Source organism: Tachypleus tridentatus, chromosome 9 (genome assembly GCF_004210375.1).
Source record: "Tachypleus tridentatus isolate NWPU-2018 chromosome 9, ASM421037v1, whole genome shotgun sequence".
In the NCBI taxonomy this organism is placed as follows: Eukaryota; Metazoa; Arthropoda; class Merostomata; order Xiphosura; family Limulidae; genus Tachypleus; species Tachypleus tridentatus.
In genome coordinates, this window is record NC_134833.1 from 125,588,285 (window position 1) to 125,609,133 (window position 20,849).

General features: G+C 35.0%; 2 protein-coding genes across 3 annotated transcripts in view; both read right to left on the bottom strand.

Annotated features, from left to right (window-relative positions):
• Alas (5-aminolevulinate synthase) overlaps positions 1-5,626 on the bottom strand; it is a 37,477-nt gene extending 31,851 nt beyond the window's left edge. Inside the window, exon 1 of one of the 2 annotated variants that reach the window (XM_076457072.1) lies at positions 5,515-5,626. In XM_076457072.1, the coding sequence (XP_076313187.1) occupies positions 5,515-5,529 (15 nt within the window). In that variant the 5' untranslated portion in view covers positions 5,530-5,626. Of the gene's footprint in view, positions 1-3,158; positions 3,177-5,514 lie in introns of those variants that run through there. The other variant, XM_076457073.1, reaches the window with a different exon arrangement.
• Positions 5,627-7,317: 1,691 nt separating this feature from the next.
• Positions 7,318-20,849, bottom strand: part of LOC143226292 (uncharacterized) — a 51,574-nt gene continuing 38,042 nt past the window's right edge. Inside the window, exon 5 of the mRNA XM_076457076.1 lies at positions 7,318-7,639. Within this exon, the coding sequence (XP_076313191.1) occupies positions 7,419-7,639 (221 nt within the window). The 3' untranslated portion in view covers positions 7,318-7,418. The remainder of the gene's footprint in view (positions 7,640-20,849) is intronic.

A 20,849-nucleotide genomic window follows, 5' to 3' on the forward strand; every position in this document is an offset into this window, starting at 1 on the left:
TGTGCCACTAGAGGAGGGGTAGGCAAGCCATATCTTTTATCTTTGTTGTTTCAGAAGAGATTCATCACTCTGATCTTGTGCTGTAAGTACAAATGTTGGGAATTATGACTTAAACTAAAGTTGTCATAATTTATCCGTACCTTCGATGTTCATTTAACGTTTAACAGCCCCCAATTTTCAATCATATATTGGATATAGATGTAATGGCTTATCCACACCTTTGTTTATTTAACGTTTAACAGCCCATTGTTTTCAATCATCACAGTTAGTAAACTTATTTAAATAACGTACAAAAGTTCATGTTGTTGTTTTACTGATGGCTGAGCTTTTGAAATAGGCTATCAGATAATATTAAAAAAGTGTCACATGCACAAAAACGTGCAAATAAAACCTCCAGTTCCATTAATCATTGTGTCAAAATGTCATAAGTGAACTCTGAACGTAATTTTTTTTCCCCTTTCAGGTTTTAGGTGTCACGATATTCATGTATAAAACACAGATTCGATACAACATTATTACATAAATACTTAAGTAATACCCTCTTATCCCCACCCTCGACAAGCACAATAAAATAAGTTGCTATTTTGGTGAAAAGCAACGTAAGTTTAGAGACATTACAGAATAGTTTTTCGAACGTTCGCTGTTGTGGAAGTGGGCTTAATTTTATGTTACGATTACGTGACTTTTCGTCTAAACTCAGCTTCGCTGACAAGAAGTCTGAGGGCAAGAAATGTGATCTGCCAGGGCTGAGAATATTTATGGGCTGATCAAAATGGTCACTCACATCGACTGAAGGATAAAGTTTACAGTTGCTTTCTTCTTTGGTAATAGAGTTGCTCAAAATTGTGAAATAATTATGAGATTTAAGTGAGACTATTTCAGTGTGCAGCTGCGCGTTTGGCTGACGTGTTCATCAGCATTACAAGGACAGATCTGGTTAGCCTCAGTGAAGTTAACTTAAACATTTATATTTTAAATGAAAGTATTATTCGTACAATTTAAATTAGTGTCATTATCGTTGAAAAACCCGTTGACCCGAGAAGAAATCTATTTAACCAATTAATAAAAATTATCTCACTTGTTATAAATATTTCTAGTTCTGTCATATTGTAATTTGTTATTTCAATAGATATAACGCACCTTCGAAGTTTAAGAGATAAAACAAGTGGGCATATTTTGGTTTATTTTTACTTGTCTATTTTACTGCTCTCACTCTGTCAACATTTTTCCATTTTAAATTAACACTTCCCTGGAAACAGTCATGCTTTTTCTACTTCCTATCATTGGTGAGGTTCAGAGGCTTAAGGCGTGCTACAATAACTACGGTTAAACCCAACTGTTTGATCACACAAGAAAATACCAAGAGCTGACGGTGGGTGCTGTTCATTAGACCTTCTTTCTGATCTATCAGTTCGAAGTTAATAACAGGCTACGCAGACTACTTTCGAATAGCTTTGGGATAATTTCTGAGGAACATACAAATAAACAAGTGTTGAGATGTGACACTATAAGTTTTACTAGATCAGCTATAAAACTACTAACAGTGCTTGCTAAGCTGTAAAACGTTATATGTTCAGCCATAAAACTGCTTACTTCAAGTTTAAAATGTAGATAGAATATTTCTTCAGTTGCATAAGTATATTTTTTCTTCTTTCGCTGTACATATTCATCTTGGGCCATACCATAGGTAGAGCGAGAAATGCGCTCTAACAGTTTGCATCTTTAAAGACAAGGCTAGATTAAATTTCTTTGAAGAGAGACGTATGATCTAAGTCTCGCGTATGGCACCACCAACGATCGGTATGACCCTCAATTCAAGAATGATTTTTCTCAGATAAAAAAAAAATTGTGTATTCTAATATTCTGTAGTATAATATGAAAAAATTCATACAACGTAAGTTAGTTATAAAGTTGTTTCAAACCTAATTTTATAAAAGTTTTTATATAACTTGTCATGCATCACAGTAACAATATACCAGCATAGACTCAAAAAAACATTTACGGTCAAACTAGTAAGTAACACTATGGTCAACACTACTCCTTTAGATAAACGAATTCTAGAACATTACAAAAGGATTTTTACCGCAGACACCAAAACTTATGTCCACTTGTTACAGACCTTATATCAGTTACGTTTTTATTAAGTTAGGCCTATATTTGGTAAAGACGTCAATTAACGCTCTAATGTGTAAACATTTTTTGCTTTAGTTTAATCAGGGCTAAATTTTACCTTATTTAATGCTAATAATTAATAAACTTAAAAGTTATTCTACGATTTAACTTAAAGCCTTTTTAAAAAAATTATAATCCTTTACTATCTTATTGTACATCTCTAAAGTTTATTTACATCCACATTTTGTTTACTTCCATTGAAATGAAATGAGTTCACATATTCACGATAGACAAATATTGAGTATTATTAAAATAGATTTATTGTTGTCTTGCACTCTGTTCGTTTGACTATCCACTTGTTTATCTGAGACGTTAAGAATGCCACAAGTTCTGCAGATTTAATGAATAAAAATGGATGTCTTGAATAAAATCAGTTCTGAGTAATTTATAGTTGTGAACGTTTCGGTTAAAACCAGTTCTAAACAATTTATAAGTTTTAACGTGTTGAGTGTCGACTAAAACCAGTTCTAAAAAGTATAAATGTGAATGTATGTGATAAAATCAGTTTAAAACTAAATTGTCAGAGGGACGAAGTACATTTCGAATTCTTATTATTGAATGAAAGACCACCTTGCTGATAAGGTTATTGCAAATACCAGTAAGGTTAACCTAGTAAACGTTTAAATAAATATAAATAAATATATTTATAATTGACTAATATATAAAAATGTAAACGCCATTACTCATGGTGATGACACTTGGCACAAAATAAGCAACAAGAAAGCAAAAACAAACATACACACCACTTAGTAGACGTTAATAAATAATTGTTAAAGGACTAAAATAGAATTATGTCAGTTTGTATGCAACGACATGATAGGTTTACCAGAAGCAAATCAGTAATAAATATAAACAAACAATCGTTCGGAAGTTATTAAAATTAAATAAATAATGTTTTGTTTCAATTTTATCTTAGTGTTTGACTTTAAAGTGATCCAAAAATGCTCAATAATAATTAACATTCATTTATTTAATCTGATTCACACCATAATAGTCGTTGAATATGTAAAATATATATATCTGGACCAATCCACTATTTATTCAGTCTCGGACGATCTGGTGAAGCTTGGTAGCATACAGAAAGACTTTACCAGCACTGGATGCGGCAGATGTAGTGTGGTTGACATATTTCCTTTCCTTTTCTTTCACTTATGGATTCTAAAAGTGACTGTTAGAAAACTACAAATTAAAAGTAAATTATCAATAACTAAGATGAAATTTTATCTTGTGGAGGAGAAATAAGAAAATCCATCTAATGTAACATGTAGTACAAACCCTTTAAGTGAGTAGTCTAATGCTTGAAATAAAGACACCTTGAAACTATGTAATATCATTAGTAAAATAACGTATAAACCAAATTATTTCATTAGTACATTGATGTCTAAACTAACTAACATAATCAGTGAAATCGATTTCAAACTAAATATTTCCTTTGCGAATCACAACTTAATGTGTAAACATTAAACTATAAAACTTTGTATGAAACACGAAACATTCTAACATGAAATGTTTTTGGTTGTTTTTTTTTAAATTTCGCGCAAAGATATACGAGAATTATCTGCGCTAGCAGTTCCTAATATAGCAGTGAATGACTAGAGGAAAGACAGCTGGTCATTACTGGGTTACTCTTTTATCAACATATGGTGGGATTGACTATTACATGATAACACCCCCACGGTTGAAAGGGGACCATGTTTGATTGAATGGAGATTCGACCCCGTGACCTGTAGATTGCGAGTCGAGCGCCTTAACTACCTGGCAACGCCGGGTCTGGAGTGTGAAATGAAATGTGTTGACATAACATACTTTGTCATTATTTTATCTAATGCCGCAACACGTGAAACAATGACGATAAAATAGACCAACAGCTTCAGAAACATTCTCAACAGTGTGAACAATGAGTTAAAAATACTGGTAAAGGAAAAACTTTAGCTATAAAATAAGGGAAAGGAAATTAGTACAAGTTGAAATGATATAAATAAATAATAAAATAGCAAGAAAGAACGGATACATTGAGTTGATCTCTATATGAAACAAGCTAACCTCAGTGTGCAATAGAAACACAATCAAAATGTTAAAAACAACAATTCGATTCCTGCAAAATAAACCTCAATGTATTAAGCGTCTATGACTTGTTTGTTTGTTTTTGGAAATTCGCACAAAGCTACTCGAGGACTATCTGTGCTAGCCGTCCCTAATTTAGCAGTGTAAGACTAGAGGGAAGGCAGCTAGTCATCACCACCCACCGCCAACTCGTGGGCTACTCTTTTACCAACGAAGAGTGGGATTGACCACCCATTATAACGCCCCCACGGCTGAAAGGGCGAGCATGTTTGGTGGGATTGACCGTCACATTATAACGCCCCCGTACGGCTGAATGGGCGAGCATGTTTGGCGCGACCGGGATGCGAACCCGCGACCCTTAGATTACGAGTCGCACGCCTTAACACGCTTGGCCATGCCGGGCCTATGTCCATGACATTCAGGTAACCTGTTTCGAAGCAGAAAATACGAATACACTTACAACATTAACTCTCTTCATTTCTATTATATATATCATACATCTTAAAGTATTTCCTCGTAAGTTTTATTCTTTTCCTATACCAATTTTTATTCGAAATCATACAAGCGTTATTCACTCTTTTGTAACTGCATTAATTTACAACATCCAGATCCAATTGGTGAAAGCGCTCGATTTGCAAACTGTGAGTGACGATTTCTATTCCCTGTCGCCGACCAACCTCGACAAGTCGTAGAGGCGTTATAATGGGAAGGTCACTCTAACTAATCGGTGGTAACTGAGTAGCGCAAGAGTTGGCAGCGGATGCTGTTGGTTTGTTTACTTTCCCTCTAGTGTTTCACTGTTAAAATAGGGGTGGTTATTGGAGAGAAGATGAATCCCAATAATCGTTAATTATGCATAAACGTGTAAGGTTCTCCACATGTTTCGGGACTCATGTACACAACAGTTACTCTCTCTTGAGAAGTCAAATGTTCTAAACTTGCTCTCCTACTGATTTATGACTTACAGCCAGAAACAATTTAGAAATGTTATACGAAATAGAGACCCAAACACTAGTCCCAAGAATGCTTTTCTTGCTGCGCAATTGGCCTAAAGAAATATTACAAGGGAGAGCAAGTGTCTGACATTTAGAAATTAAATTTAAAAAATAAAACGTTTGTAATAAACTAAAAAAATGCGGTGGCTATATAGAAAAAGCTGTTGCCCCAAAGTTGATCGTTTTCGGTTTTTAGATCTGATTATGTGAGAAAACGATTTTAGATAAAGAGCCACTTGAGATGTAATGGTTAAAGTGTGATAAAACAAAGTTTATAACTTACGTTAATATTGTACATCACTGTTAATCCCGAAGCTTCGATAAAGGTAAGACGTGTTCACGTTCAAGACGTAAAAAGAGTGACACCTAGTCCACGAGCTGGAAGTTTTGCTGCCAACTTGAAGTTTGGTTCATTGGGCAGTCAGTCGGTCAAACTAACTACGTACAGCGTTTAGACCTACATACCACCAGGTGTTAGGCAGTGACGTAACTCCTTTTCTGAACCAGGTGTCAAGCTGTGCCATGCTGATGAAGAATATGGGTTAGTATAATTAATAAAAGATACCATAGCATATCTTACTGGTATAACTGAATTCACGACGTATGCATGTGGTACTGTTTTACAGTCTCATAAGTATAGTTTTGTTGACGCCTTGTTGAAAAAGTGAACCAAAAAACTGTTTCGTAGACACCAAAACATTGTACCTTATCTTAAAATAAATAAATAAAATGTAAAAGATATGGATCTTAGTTTTGATTTGATTAGTGTATGAATAAAACCGTAAATCACGGTAATCTAGTTTTTAAAAAATGTAAAACGATGTCATCATGTCAGTTGTTTAAAAGTTTGTTTGTTTTTTGAATTTCGCGCATAGCTACTCGAGGGTTATCTAAGCTAGCCTTTCCCAATTTAGCAGTGTAAGACTAGAGAGAAAGCAGCTAGTCATTACCACCCACCGCCAACTCGTGGGCTACTCTTTTATCAACGAATAGTGGGATTGACTGTCACGTTATAACGCCCCTACGGCTAAAAGGGCGAGCATGTTTGGTGCGACAGGGATTCGAACCCGCGACCCTTGGATTACGAGTCGAACGCCTTAACACGCTTGGCCATGCCGGGCCTTGTTCAAAAGTATCAATATTTATATCAGCTACGTGTTTCCTATCCATAACTTTTAAGTATCATTATAATAATTGAACAACTACAAGAAGACAAGTACAGTATGAACAGGGAATCATTAAACATTTGTTGTGTTCTTCATACACAGAAAGCAAGTCCAAGAAATGTGTTTTCAAAGCATTTTAAAGACTTTTATAATAATGTGGTATGATAGGCGCTAAGCGCTCGAATTATCTTTTTCTAACGAAGATAAAACAGTAAATGTATAAAATGAATCCCAATTCGTCAGTATATTATAGTTCAATTTTCCATTTTAATTTCAGAGAAATGGTTTAAGTCGCAGTAACAAAAAAAGGTATGTGTTGCGTGACCAAGGCTGTTTACCTCTAGTTTGAGACGTAACTTCTAACAAGTATATAAGGTTTATGTTATTAGTTCAGTATGACACTCTGTTTTACGTTTTACTTTTCACATGCATCGTTAAGAACTAACATGGAAATAAAGTCTAGCACGCATATTTAGCAAACATATTATGTTAAAACAGATTGCTTTGACCATTGAATATTTGTTTAAAAATATATTTACCTATAAGAACAAAACAACTTTTAAAAAGTCAAAAACCTAATGATTCAGAAGCCCAGTAACGTAATTCAGAAATAAAGAAGTGTGTGACTGTTAGTGTTATGGAAGGTGTTTACGAATTACTACGCGAAAATATCTTTGAAATCATTTAAAGTTAAATTGAAAGTCCTCCTTCAGTGGTACAACGGTATGTCTGCAGACTCCCACTGCTAAAAACCAGGTTTCGATACCCGTGGTGGGCAGAGCACCGATAGCCTCTTGTGCAGCTTTGTGCTTAAATCAGAAACAAACAGACTTCAAGGTGGTATAAATCGAAACGTTTATTACTATATATCATACAAAACGTCTTTAAAATGTAAAGCAGTATACACTGAAGCAGTTTTAAACCCAAAGTTGCCAAAATTGTTTCATGACAACAGGTATTATGGGAAATAATCAATACCTGTTGCCGAAATTTGACAAGTTCCAATATGATGGTTCCATTATCAGTATCGGCTCCTCTCTTTGGCATACAATGTGGCAGTACTGTGATGACACTGTCCATATTGTAGTAAAATGTAGCAGTATTCTGGTGACACTATACATACTGTAGTACAATGTGGTAGTATTGTAGTGACGCTGTCCATACAGTGGTAAAATGTGACGGTATTCTGGTGGCATTGTCTATACAGTAGTACAATGTGGCAGCATTCTGGTGACACTCTCACTGTAAAACAATAAATATATCGTTAAAAGTTTGTTTGTTTTTGAATTTTAAACAAAGCTACTCGAGGGCTATCTGCGTTAGCCGTCCCTAATTTAGCGGTGTAAGACTAGAGGGAAGGCAGCTAGTCATCACCACCCACCGCTAACTCTTGGGCTACTCTTTTACCAACGAATAGTGGGATTGACCGTCACATTATAACGCCCCCACGGCTGAAAGGGCGAGCATGTTTGGCGCGATGGGGATGCGAACCCGCGACCCTCAGATTACGAGTCGCACGCCTTAACACGCTTGGCCATGCCAGGCCGAAATAGGGCTATCTGCTCAGCGCACCAAGGGGAATTGAAACCCTGATTTTAGCGTTGTAATCGTTGAAAGTACACGATCTCTTGATGTTAATACATTACTTTGTTTTAACATTTATTTTTAAGCCCTGTCCGTTCTTATATTCTAACCGTTTATTGTTCCAAACTATTTAGTCAAGATAACTTCGAGGTATGTTTTGCTTTGGCTCGGCATGGCCAGGTGGGTTAAGGCATTCGATTCCTAATCCGACGGTCGCGGGTTCGAATCCCTATCACACCAAACATCCTCGCCCTTTCAGCCTTGAGGGCGTTATATATGACGGTCAATTCCACCATTCGTTGATAAAAAAGTAGCCCAAGAGTTGACGGTGGGTGGTGATAATTAGCTGCCTTCCCTCTAATCTTACACTGCTAAATTAGGGACGGCTAGCGCAGATAGCCTTCGTGTAGCTTTGCGTGAATTTCAAAAACTGTCCCTATCTACTATCTAGCGAAACCACAGCCAAGGGAACGGGCTGATTTCTCCAAGCCCGTTCCCTTGGCTGTGGTTTCGCTAGATAGTAGATAGGTACAGTGGGAATCTCGTTAATCAATTCATGCGCGTCATAACACTGTTATGTTAGTGTATTTATTTTTCTTTGGTTTGTAATATTTTCGAAGAATAATTGTTTTATGCTAATACTGTGCTGTGCTGTGCCGTGACGTGGCGCTACAAGTGTTCATGTGACGTCACCAGCAAAGACTTATGGTATCTGCTCCATGTCACATTCCCAACCAGTGCAATGCTGTGAATAACTGACTTAGCAGATAGTTTCAATATCTGCATAAAAGCCAAAAAACTAGACTAATAGAAAAGAGCATATAGAACATGAACGGGTACTGGAACCACACCCTAACTCAAACAGGAAAAATACCTGCGAAATGAAAGTTCTATTTATGAGCGTATTTTTGATAATTTAATAGAAACCAGTTGCAGTCACACCATCGAAATAAATTGTTTGTTTGTGTGTGTGTATGTGAAAAGGATAGGTAAAAAAACTTCGATTCAACAATTTCCGTCAAATTACTAGCTGCAGCCCCTAAAGATTTTTGTGCTTTTGGTCTGTTTAAACGAGGTCTTGGGAGCTAATGTTCACGTAAACTAGAAATTTGTTAACGTATATGATGTAAAATTAATGTTGCTATCTAGTTACATTAGGAATTATGGTAAATAATACGTGTCATTGGTCATCAGGTTGCACAATTGGCGATACAATAAGTAATTACAAATGCAGCACGGAATATGGAACATCATTATGCGATTAACTCCAGTACGTACGTTTTGTGTCAGCTACTATTCAACTGGTATTCGCTGAATATTCTGACTTTTATAATAAGCAAAACATATTAGTTTACAAGTTACAAAACATCAGAACTAAAACTTTGAACTCTTAGTATCTATCTGAGGCAGAGTCCATGCTCTCTTTTTTTAATACATCATTAGTTGATTATAGTTACTTAAAACGGACAAAGTTGTGCGCTAGATGGCGGGACCTACACTTAATTCGTTTTTTTGTTGTTTTTTTTTTTTTTTACTTTTCTTATTAAAAAGAATATATGGGCAAATTTTAAGCCAACACTCAAATTGTAAATGGCACATTTCGAGTACGAACGACTAGCATGATCTTCTTTTTTATCAAACTTTATCGACTTTCATCCTATAAATATTGCGGTAAAATAAAGGACAATCTAAAAGGCCAATGGAAATTATTTTATAAAGGATATTGGTTTGAATATTCCGAGTCAAATTCTTTAATATTGATCGAAAATTATTTTTATATTAATATGAAAAGGTTGAGTTAATTAGTTGGACGTCGTTGGATATAGTTTGAAGTTTTCATCTAGTTCCTAATGTTAAATATTTAGCAAGTTACTTTTGCGTTGTGATTGAAAAAAATTTTGTGGCAGACGTTAGGCTTGAAGGATAACCGTGCATATATTTAAAATATTATGAAATTATTGGCTAGGAATATTTTTATGGCAGTGATTATAAAGAAAAGTGAACTAAATATAAAAGGCTTAGCATTAAAATAATTTCTAGTTAGTAACTTTACAACAGTATACATAATATAATCATTTTATCAAAAAAAATCACAATCCTGAGGTCCCATAAAGTGAACTAAATATAAAAGGCTTAGCATTAAAAGAATTTTTAGCTAGTAACTTTTCAACAGCATACATAATATAATCATTTTATTAAAAAAAATCCTAATCCTGAAATCCCACAGCAGCTTCTAGCTGGTGCATACCCGTCATCTAGCTCAGCTGCGTTAGAACTTTGTTTTGAAATGTATCTTACTATACCTACTTGTGACATTGAAGAACATCAAATATTACTGGCATATATGAATTTCCTAAGGTTTGGTCTTGTATCTACTTCTTCTTAATAAAAATTAGGGTAATATAAACATAAAAGTAATTAACAAATTAATACAAAAGCTAAAATGAGTCAAAGCAGGAAAGCTTTCGCTTAATCAAGACTTTTATTTATAACGTTTGATCATTCTTCTAATAAGTAATAAAAGTATTCAAACTTGTAAGGTGCGTGTGTATACTTTCTTATTACAAAGCCTCATCGGGCTATCTGCTGAGTCCACCCAGGGGAATCGAACTTTGATTTTAGCTAATATAAATCCGTTCACAACGGGGCACAACGTGTAAGATAAAATATAGTTTTACAAATAATTGAAAATATTCATTAACCTCATTAGAATAAGATTTTTATTGCAACTTGTGAAAAGCATGTGCTTGTTTATAAGTTATTGTTTTTTTTTTAGGGGGGTGTTTTTAGTACAAACATGAACATTTAGTACAAGTTTGGAACATATGCATATGCTTTTCCTGGACTAACAGCAACTGCTGACCTGCCCATATTGGAAAAGGAATGTTGACTGGTTGGTTGATTTGGTGTTTTATGACACAAAGCAGCTTGGCTAACAGGAATATTGTAACTATAATTTTTAAAATTTACTAATTTGTACACGAACGTATTTGTACTCAGGAAAGGCCAATGAATTGCCGTCGCCAGTCTGACTCTGACATGTCGGAGCGCCAAATAGCGTTCATGTGAAGAATAACACTTTTTATCCATCATGCAATTTGCATAACATCTAGAACCACTGAAAATAACATCCACTTTTTTTTTTTCGATATCACTGCATATATATGTTCTCCCTACTATTTACTCTCATCTACTACGAACCATCACTAAATCAACAATGTAAGGTAATATGACTTGATACGACATGTTAAATGGCACTCTGTAAAAGTTTTCTGCATGCGCTCTTTGACACCCCACCCACAGAAAGAAAGGTTAATAAATGTATTTTTTACTTTAATAATGTAACAACTAATGAGTGTTAGCAACAAAATGGAATTGTCAAATACATAATTTAATAAAGTATACAATTGGTATTACGTAACGTTCACAGGTTATTAATTCACAACTGTAACATAATTAATTAACAATCAATTAAAATAGTGGATTTGTGAAGGTGTTATCTGCCTGGATAAACTAAAAAATAATTGATATTTTTTTAGAAAAGTGACGAAAATAAATTTGTTTTGGTTGATGTTAAACACAAAACCATACAATGAGCTATATGTGTTTTTCTCACCAATGGAAATAAATTAAAACAGTGTTATTAGAGTAACAGTCAGTCCTTCAGCGTAGATTATGGGTAGTAGTATGCTTCTGGTTAGCTGTCTTCCTTGTTAACAGCAGTTTAAAATTAGAGACGGGAGGGAGGATTTGTTTGTTTGTTTTTTTGGAATTTCGCACAAAGCTATTCGAGGGCTATCTGTGGTAGCCGTCCCTAATATAGTAGTGTAAGACTAGAGATAAGGCAGCTAGTCATCACCACCCACCGCCAACTCTTGGGCTACTCTTTTACCAACGAATAGGGGGATTGACCGTCACATTATAACGCCCCCACGGCTGGGAGCGCGAGCATGTTTGGCGCAACGCGGGCGCGAACTCGGATTACGAGTCGCACGCCTTACGCGCTAGGCCATGCCAGGCCACGGTAGGGAGGAAAAAGATTACTTTAGTAACTTTAATATAAATACATTTATTTCTCGTTTAGCGTTATTAAAATATAAGTTATACTAATTATACCGACATTATTACAGACATTTGTTTATTCAGTACAAGGTAAGATTTTAGTATTACCTTAGAAAAAAAAATGTCTTTATTATTAATTTAAAGTCAGGAAGCTATTTTCGCTATATAGTAAACAAAAACCCGTTTCACTGGAAATTATAAACATTAAAGTTACTTTTCAGTCTTAGTTAGAACGTTATGTTTAAAATGAAAAATGTTGCTTTGAAAGAACATTTACTAGTAGATGATATACGTATTTGGTAAATAGAGTAAAAAATTGAAAGAATCATTTGAAGGTTTAGTTATTGAATTTCTTGTAGAAGACACCCATTCCGCTAGTAACGATTAATTCAACTTATTTTCTCATTTTTCTTATCTTTCTCTCTGTGCACATACAAACACCCACATATATATAATCAATTTCAAAATATGGAATAAGAAACACAGCTCATGACTTTGTTCTAACGCTGTTGTTGTTTTAATAATTTCCAAGTAACTAGTGAGAGCTACATGTAAAACCTGGACTTAATAAGCGTTTTATTGAAACTTGTTTCTAGCACTCAAGACGTAACACCTAACAAATAAAGGAGCAAATAAACTGAAGTTTTAATAACATATTTCCAACAAAATGCAAATAAAGAAAATTATGTTTTATATTCAAATGTCCCTAGAATACTTTGGTTAAGTCTATTTTTGCTGGACAACCATCGATGGAAATATAAAAGTAATCCGTGTTTTCTGAACAACCATCAAATAAAATACAAAAGTAGTCCATATTTAGTGTACATACATCAAAGGAAATACAAAAGAAATCCATGTTTACTAGACAACCATCAATGGAAATATAAAACTAATCTATTTTTACCAGACAACCATCAATGGAAATACAAAACTAACCTCTTACTCTTTCCTTCTGGTAACGACTTCTATAACAAATACGCAACTATATGTTTTTTGTAAATCAGTAATAACGCAGGTGTAATGGTAGCTTCTAGTTTTCACAAAGGTGAATTAAATGTAAACCAGTAGTTACTACCCCCCCTCAGTGAAACAGCGTCAAGTTTACAAACTTAAAACAATAACAATTAGATCTCGATAGCCCGTTGTATAGTTTTGTGCTTAACTACAAACAAGCTTTAATTGCGAATCCTAATTTATATCGAATTTCACGTTATAGAAATGTGTGTGTCTTTCTTTGTTTAAATACATTCAGATTTGTTGTTTAATTGATATTGAAATATTTTATAATTCCATTTTAATTGTGATGTTTATGTTTCTTTATCCTTTTCTTCAGAGGCCCGGCATGGCCAGGTGGTTAGGGCACTCGACTCGTAATCTGTGGGTCGCAGGTTCGAATCCCCATCACACCAAATATGCTGGCCTTTCTAGCCATGAGGGCGTTATATAGTGTCGGTCAATCCCACTATTCGTTGGTAAAAGAGTAGCCCAAGAGTTGGTGGTGGACGGTGATGACTAGCTGCCTTCCCTCTAGTCTTACACTGCAATATTAGGGACGGCTAGCGCAGATAGCCCTTGTGTTGCTTTGCGCGAACCTAAAACAAACCAAACCTTTTTTTCAGCTTACAGTGTATTTCCAATAATAAGTCTTGTGTCAGTTAACGAATGCAATTTTTGTATTCATGTTTGCAAAGCTATACTATTATGATTATAGTGTTTCACAAAACCGGCAAATTTTATAGGCTATTCTGAAGAAACATCCTAAAATTTAGGTGAAGGCAACAGTCATTTTGTCTAAGCCATGAATCAAAAGTTAGTAATGTACAAGTGTTCCATTGTTGATATACATATGATTCATTACAAACATGTCAAGGTGTGGCTATAGTTAGCAAAGTCTGTTTCTTTTATACTGTTCTAAAAATCTCTGGCATAAAAAAAGAAAGAAAAGAAATACTTCTTACTGGGTTTCGATAACACTGAAAGTGAACTTACTTTAATAACGCTATCTATGTTACTTAGCAATTTTATTTGTATTACTCAACAACGTGATATGTCATCAACTAACATGATCTATGTCACTGCAGTGTGATCAACATTACTCAACAACGTGATATGTCATCAACTAACATGATCTATGTCACTACAGTGTGATCAACATTACTCAACAACGTGATATGTCATCAACCAACATGATCTATGTCACTGCAGTGTGATCAACATTACTCAACAACGTGATATGTCATCAACCAACATGATCTATGTTACTGCAGTGTGGTCAACATTACTCAACAACGTGATATATGTCATCAACTAACATGATCTATGTCACTACAGTGTGATCAACACTACCCAACAATGCAGTTCACACGTCCTCAGTAACTTCTTCTCTATTTTATTTTTATGATCAATTCATGCAGATTTGCAAACTGTTTAAAATCATCAAGTGTCTGATCTGTGTTCTGTAGTATTGTGGTACTAGGTGTCGGGGTTACAACAGTTAGTTGTCTTTAAAAAATGAGCATTTAGAGCCCCACACTGTAAGAATAGAGGTACGACAGTCGAATCTCTCTGTTTGCCCAAAGTTAACGGGGCGTGGTATTAATAACTAATCAACTTCTGTGTGATCTTTTACTTTAAAATTAAGAGTGGTTGTCACAAATGCCCTTTGTATAGTGTTTGTGAATATCCGAAACAATTGTTTTATATTACTTCATATGCATTAATAACTCACTTTGTTTACATTTCATTTGTAAAACAAACAATATGATGATGATGATAGAGTTTTAACCTAAACGAAGAATGTCAAGACATATTAACGATACCCCCAAGATAGGTAAACATTTAACAAAAGAAAACTAACGAAGAATATTTTATCTTTTATTTGTTCGTACTTAAAATAAACCATTATTATAAAGACGTTGCCTTGCTCATAGAAAAATTCATTTTATGCAAAGTTATGAAGAAGATAGCTGTTGTTTTGTAAATGAAAAGTTACACAATTGACTATCTGCCTTTTGCCCACCGTAAGGAATCTAATCTTAGATTTCTGCGTTGTAATTCCGTGAGCTTACAGCTGACCCACTGGGAGACAGAGAAGATGGAAAACAGTAATTTGTAGCTTGTCGTGTTGCAAATTGAATCAAATTGATTGGATATGAACAATAGTTTAAAAATATATAAATCAAGTGTTAGATGAAGAAACATAATTAACGGAATGTTAGACAATAAAAATCTAAATTCGGTATTTTGCCAAAGTATTCAACCTGGTGTAGAGTTTTCACATTTTGTGTCGTCTGAGCTTACAATGATAAAACATTCAGCTGGTGTTTTATGCTTAGTATCTATACAATCTACTCCAAACTGAGAAAGTAAAGAAAACGTTAATATTACGTAAGTCAGTTAGATTCACAAAAAAAAACTAGAACATTCTCAATTGTATAAATATTTAAACCTTTTGCTACGATGACCCTAATTTAGTTCTGATGCAAAAGCTTAGTATGAAGAGTCACAAAATTAAAGTAATGGTCTCTGTCAAAGAGACAATGCATCTGTTCAGACTACAACTTACATAGTAATGTGAAAAACCAACCATGAAGACCAGGAAACTTTTCAAACAAGTCAGGAATAAAGAGGTAGAGAGCAGATCAGATAAAAAGTTACAAGAAAATTTCAAAGTTGCTTATTATCCCTTTGAGTTCAGCGAAGTCCATCATTAAGAAGTGGAATGTGCTTCATAACTACCCAGATCAGGTCACCTTTCAAAACTATTTAATCGTACAAGCAAGAAAGTGGTTACGGATGCCACAATAAAGCCAACAGTGAGTTTGAAAGATGGAAGTCAGTATTCATACATCAAAAATATACCAGTCCCAACACAAAGCTAGCCTAAATTGATGAGAAAAAGTCATTACTGAAAACAAATCATCTTAAATCTCGCATGGAGTTTGTGACAAAACGTGTATATGATACTGCAGACATGTGGCAGAAGGTTTTGTCGTCAGACGAAACAAAAATTGAGTTTTTTGTCTAAATTCAAAGCGTTACGTCTGGTGCAAAACCAACACTGCACATCACCCAGTCAACGCCATTCTAACTGTCAAGCATGGTGGCTACAGCATCATATTATGGGGATGTTTTTCAATCAACAGGGACTGAAAAGCTTCTATGGATTGAGAAGAAAATGTTTGTTGCAAAGTATAGCTAAATCCTAAAGAAGAACCTGCTTGAGTCAGCCAAGAATCTAAAACTGGATTCAAAATTCACATCTCAGCAGGACAATGAACCGAAGTACAAGGCCAAAGCTATACTGGAGTGGCTTCAAAAGAAGAAAGTGAATATTCTAGAGTGACCTATCAAAATGCTGACTTGAATCCAATAGAAAATATATGGTAAAACTAAAAGATTGCCAGAATTGAAACAATCTTGTGAGGAAAAATAAACAAAAATAACCCCATCCCACTGTGCAAAGCTGACACTGATCTATCCAAAAAGACTCACAGTAGTACTTGCTGCCAATGTTTCTCGACCAAGAACTGACTTAAGGAGGTGAATACGTATGTAATCAGCAAATTTAAACTTATATATTTTCTCTGCAGGTTTTTCTAACAATCAACCTCCTTCACACATAATATTAAGTTTGATAATTAGAGTTTTGAATAAAAACAAGTTCATTAAAAGAAATGATTTACATTATTTGTATTTCATCAAAATGTAGCATTATTGGTAAAGGTGAATACTTTTGCAAGGCACTATAACTACATAGTGTTGTAATAACTTGAAACTTTCCTTGCACGTGCCGTGTTTTTTAACATTAATGGAATTTTAAAAGAGAGCTATGAATTATTCTTTTTTCAATTTTCTTTACCTTGCTTTATAACAAACTCCATATACCTGTGAACAAATCAAAACACTACAATGCTCATCGATATTTAACAATTAGAATGTAACGTTAGTTACAAACTTAGAAATTCTGGAAAGAAATGTTGAAATTATTTTTTGTTTGCAATAAAAATATGTTATTTTGAATTAACTTTTGATCCTGACCATCTCCAGAGCCTTCATATGATACAGACAGTAATACACTACTCAAACATTAATAGCAAACAGACATAACCTTCGCATATTCTGTTAAACCTGTGCAGAAAGACCCAACTACCTTATTTATCTTTCTGTAGCTCGAACATGTAACATGGGCTGAGCCAATGAACGCAGCCCTCCGTATGATATTTACGCTAACGGTTATTTACCATATCGACAAAAGCTTTTTTTTTTTTTTAATATAAAAGATTTTCACAAAATTCTGCACGTTAACGTTTTCTTTTACTCATTAGCAAAACTTCTTTCAACACTTTATTAGATTGCATTGATCCATCAGTTGCGTGCCCTTGCCATTGGCAATAATTTTAGCCGTAATTCCAATAATATTTTATGATATTTAGATTTAGATGACATACACCAAAAAATCAATACTTGTGGGTTGTTTCAAAGTATAATTAGTCATAGTGTATAAACTTTCCGAAGTCATAATTGTCTCCTCGACAATATAAAGGCTTACTTAAATATTCCAAATTACGACAATGTTTACACACAAGCCACACACACATAAGTAAATAAATATTGGTATTGTTATAAGTTCCGTCAAAAGTATATAGATGATACAAAATCAACACTAGTACAAAAATCAAAACTGAAACGGGTCTTATGAAACTAACAAACAACAAAGCTGTTGTTTGAACATCGTCAGTTCCTGTCGTGATCTCTGACTGATTGACTGTTTGGAATTAAGCACAAAGCTACACAATGGCTATGTCCACAATCTGTGCTATGTCCACCACGGGTATCGAAACCCGGTTTTTAGCGATTTGAGTCTGCAGGTATACCGCTGTGCAGTTGGGCTGCCTATCATAATCCAATTACTGATAACGTTGCGGATATTCCATCTATCAGGGATAATCCAAACGCAAATGTCAAACCTGTTAGCCGATACAGAAGGAGTTAGGAGTTGAGTGCTTTGACTCACAACGTCTTAACTTCTACTCCATTTCGCTGTTTATGTCCAACTGGGGGAAGGCAAACGCCAATAATGTATTGAGAGATGTTAAAATAATCTTGTAGTAGAAATAATCCACTCTACTACATTTCTATGACTTCTATATAGTTAAAATAAATAATAAAGTATATAAGTAGGCCAGGTGGTTAGGATGGTCGATTCTCAATATAAAGATCGCAGGTTCGAATCCAAACATGCTCGCTATTTCAGTTGTGGTGTCGTTATAAAGTGAGGGTTAATCTCACCATTCATTGGTAAAAGAGTAGCCCAGGAGTTGGTGGAGGATGATGGTGACTATTTGCTTTCCCTCTAGTTTTATACTGTTAAATAAGGGACAGTTAGCGCAGATAGCCCTCGTATAGCTTTACGCGAAATTCAAAACAAATCAGATCAAATATGTAAGTGAACTGCCCTCTGGAGCATTTTTATGTTACTACGGTTTTAGTAATCTGAGCGTCTTAATTTTTTTGTTGAGATATGACAAAAACGTTTACTTATTAGCAACAGTGTAGATGAAATTCGATATTTCTTCCACTAAATTCCGTGCTCTTTGTCCTTGGACTCCTTGATGTACATGGAGGAAAGGGTGACGAAAAAAATATCTGCGGTTGAAAATTGATAGGCTAAGTTCATGTCCTGTTTCTTCACTATGTTAGCCTATAGAGGGAGCGCCGGAATTAATCAACGTTGTTGTGTTGCCATGAAATTTTTGTACTTTCATTGGCTCATGTTAGTAGATTGCATTTGGTTTTGCCAATATAGAAGGCTTTACAGTCTTCGCACGTATGAATACATATATATAGGCCATTAACAAACAAACATTCGGAGAAGGTCTTTTGGACGAATAAGACACTCGACTCGAAATCTGAGGGTCGCGGGTTCGAATCTCCGTCACACCAAACATGCTCGTCTTTTCAGCCGTGGAGGCGTTAAAATGTGACGGTCAATCTCACTATTCGTTGGTAAAAGAGTAGCCCAAGAGTTGGCAGTGGGTGATGACGACTAGCTGCCTTCCCTCTAGTTTTAAACTGCTAAATTAGTGACAAGCGCAGATAGCTCTCGAGTAGCTTTATGTGAAATTCAAAACAAACAAACCAACACCTTGTTCCCTACTTTTTGGTGCTCCCATTCCTATTTCCTAATTTTTTTATTTAAATATTTTCAAACTTTCATTAATAAAAGTTTGTCAATTTGTTTGTCACTTTTTTCAGATTTGTTACTTAACTTTTCACCTAATTAGGAATTGTAGCTTACACTTTATAATTAACATTGTGAATTAATCTTCTTTCATTTAGTGTACCTAACAAATAGTTTGAAGATTTCACAAAGAGGATAAGTGGGAAAGTTTCGGCACTGTGACTGCAGGAGTGTTAAGATAACTGTTGAAGTTTGCTCTGTCCTTCAGTTGAATTCTTGTTTTACTGTGTTTAAAAAGACTTCTGTTCAGAGAAATGGCATTTTCGACAACTAAAAAATATATGATTTGGAAGCAGAGTTGGTCACTAAGAGAAGAAGGGTATTATCGGAAAGAGTGGTCAGATCTAAAAGAAGTTATTTTCTGGACATTTCAGTTTTACCAATACTGCAAAGGCCTCTGTTATAAATCTGATTTTAAACTATAACCTCATGATACAAACTACCAATATTTGGTGCAGCCAAATCATTCATTTGAGTTCTTCGTCTAAGAACTGACCATAGTGCAAGAGAAATGAAGTCTTTAGCATCTGGTAAGTATAACATCATGTAAGGAAATCTATACAGGAATCCCAAAATTATAGCAGTGAGAGTGTCTCAACCCAAGTTGCAGTCAAAGACACCCAAAAATCTATAATTAGATTACCAGCAAACCCCCACAAAATTGTGTTGGGTAGTGGTGAGCCTCCCCAGGTCAGGAAGCATACTGCCAAAGTAAACATAGCTAAAGGATAAATATTTTGCAAAACATGGCACTGATCCCTTCATCCGCTTGTCACTCTAGAACAGAGGAGTGGAGCACATGCTTTGCCTAGGGAATGTTTAATAGCTTTTAAATGAACTGTCCCTACTAGCAGGGTAAACAAAGTTACAAGTTTGGTCAATATTACAACAGGTTCAAGAGAACCAACAGCAGGAGCCTAAGTAAGATCCAGTTATCAATTTTGGTAAGCATTATGAACAGTTTGCACCCAAAAGTATGGTGGTTATCTTTACTACTTTAGAGATATGTGAATCTTGGTCAGAAGGGTGCAGTGATGTCCTGATTAGGCAGCAAATCATAAAAGGTGGGTTATAAAAAAGAAATATGTAAAGGACCAATAAAGATAAAATTAATTACTTGTAGTCATTACTCATATTTAAGGTTAAGTACTTACAATTAAAGATAAAAAAAGGTCATATTAGGCTACTTACTATATTCGTATGTTAATTCCATCCTCCTTTCCTTCTGACTGAATAAATTTATTACATCTTCATAGAAACTACTAGTCTTTATTTCCAGGTCATTCTGGATACTATTTGACAGGGCCCGGCATGGCCAGGTAGGTTAAGGCGTTCGACCTGTAATTTGAGGGTCGCGGGTTCGAATCCGGGTCGCACCAAACATGCTCGCCCTTTAAACCGTGGGAGCTTTATAATGTGATGGTCAATCCCACTATTCGTTGGTAAAGTTGGCGGTGTGTGGTGATGACTAGCTGCCTTCCCTCTAGTCTTACACTGCTAAATTAGGGACGGCTAGCACAGATAGTCCTCGAGTAGCTTTGTGCGAAATTCAAAAAACAAAAA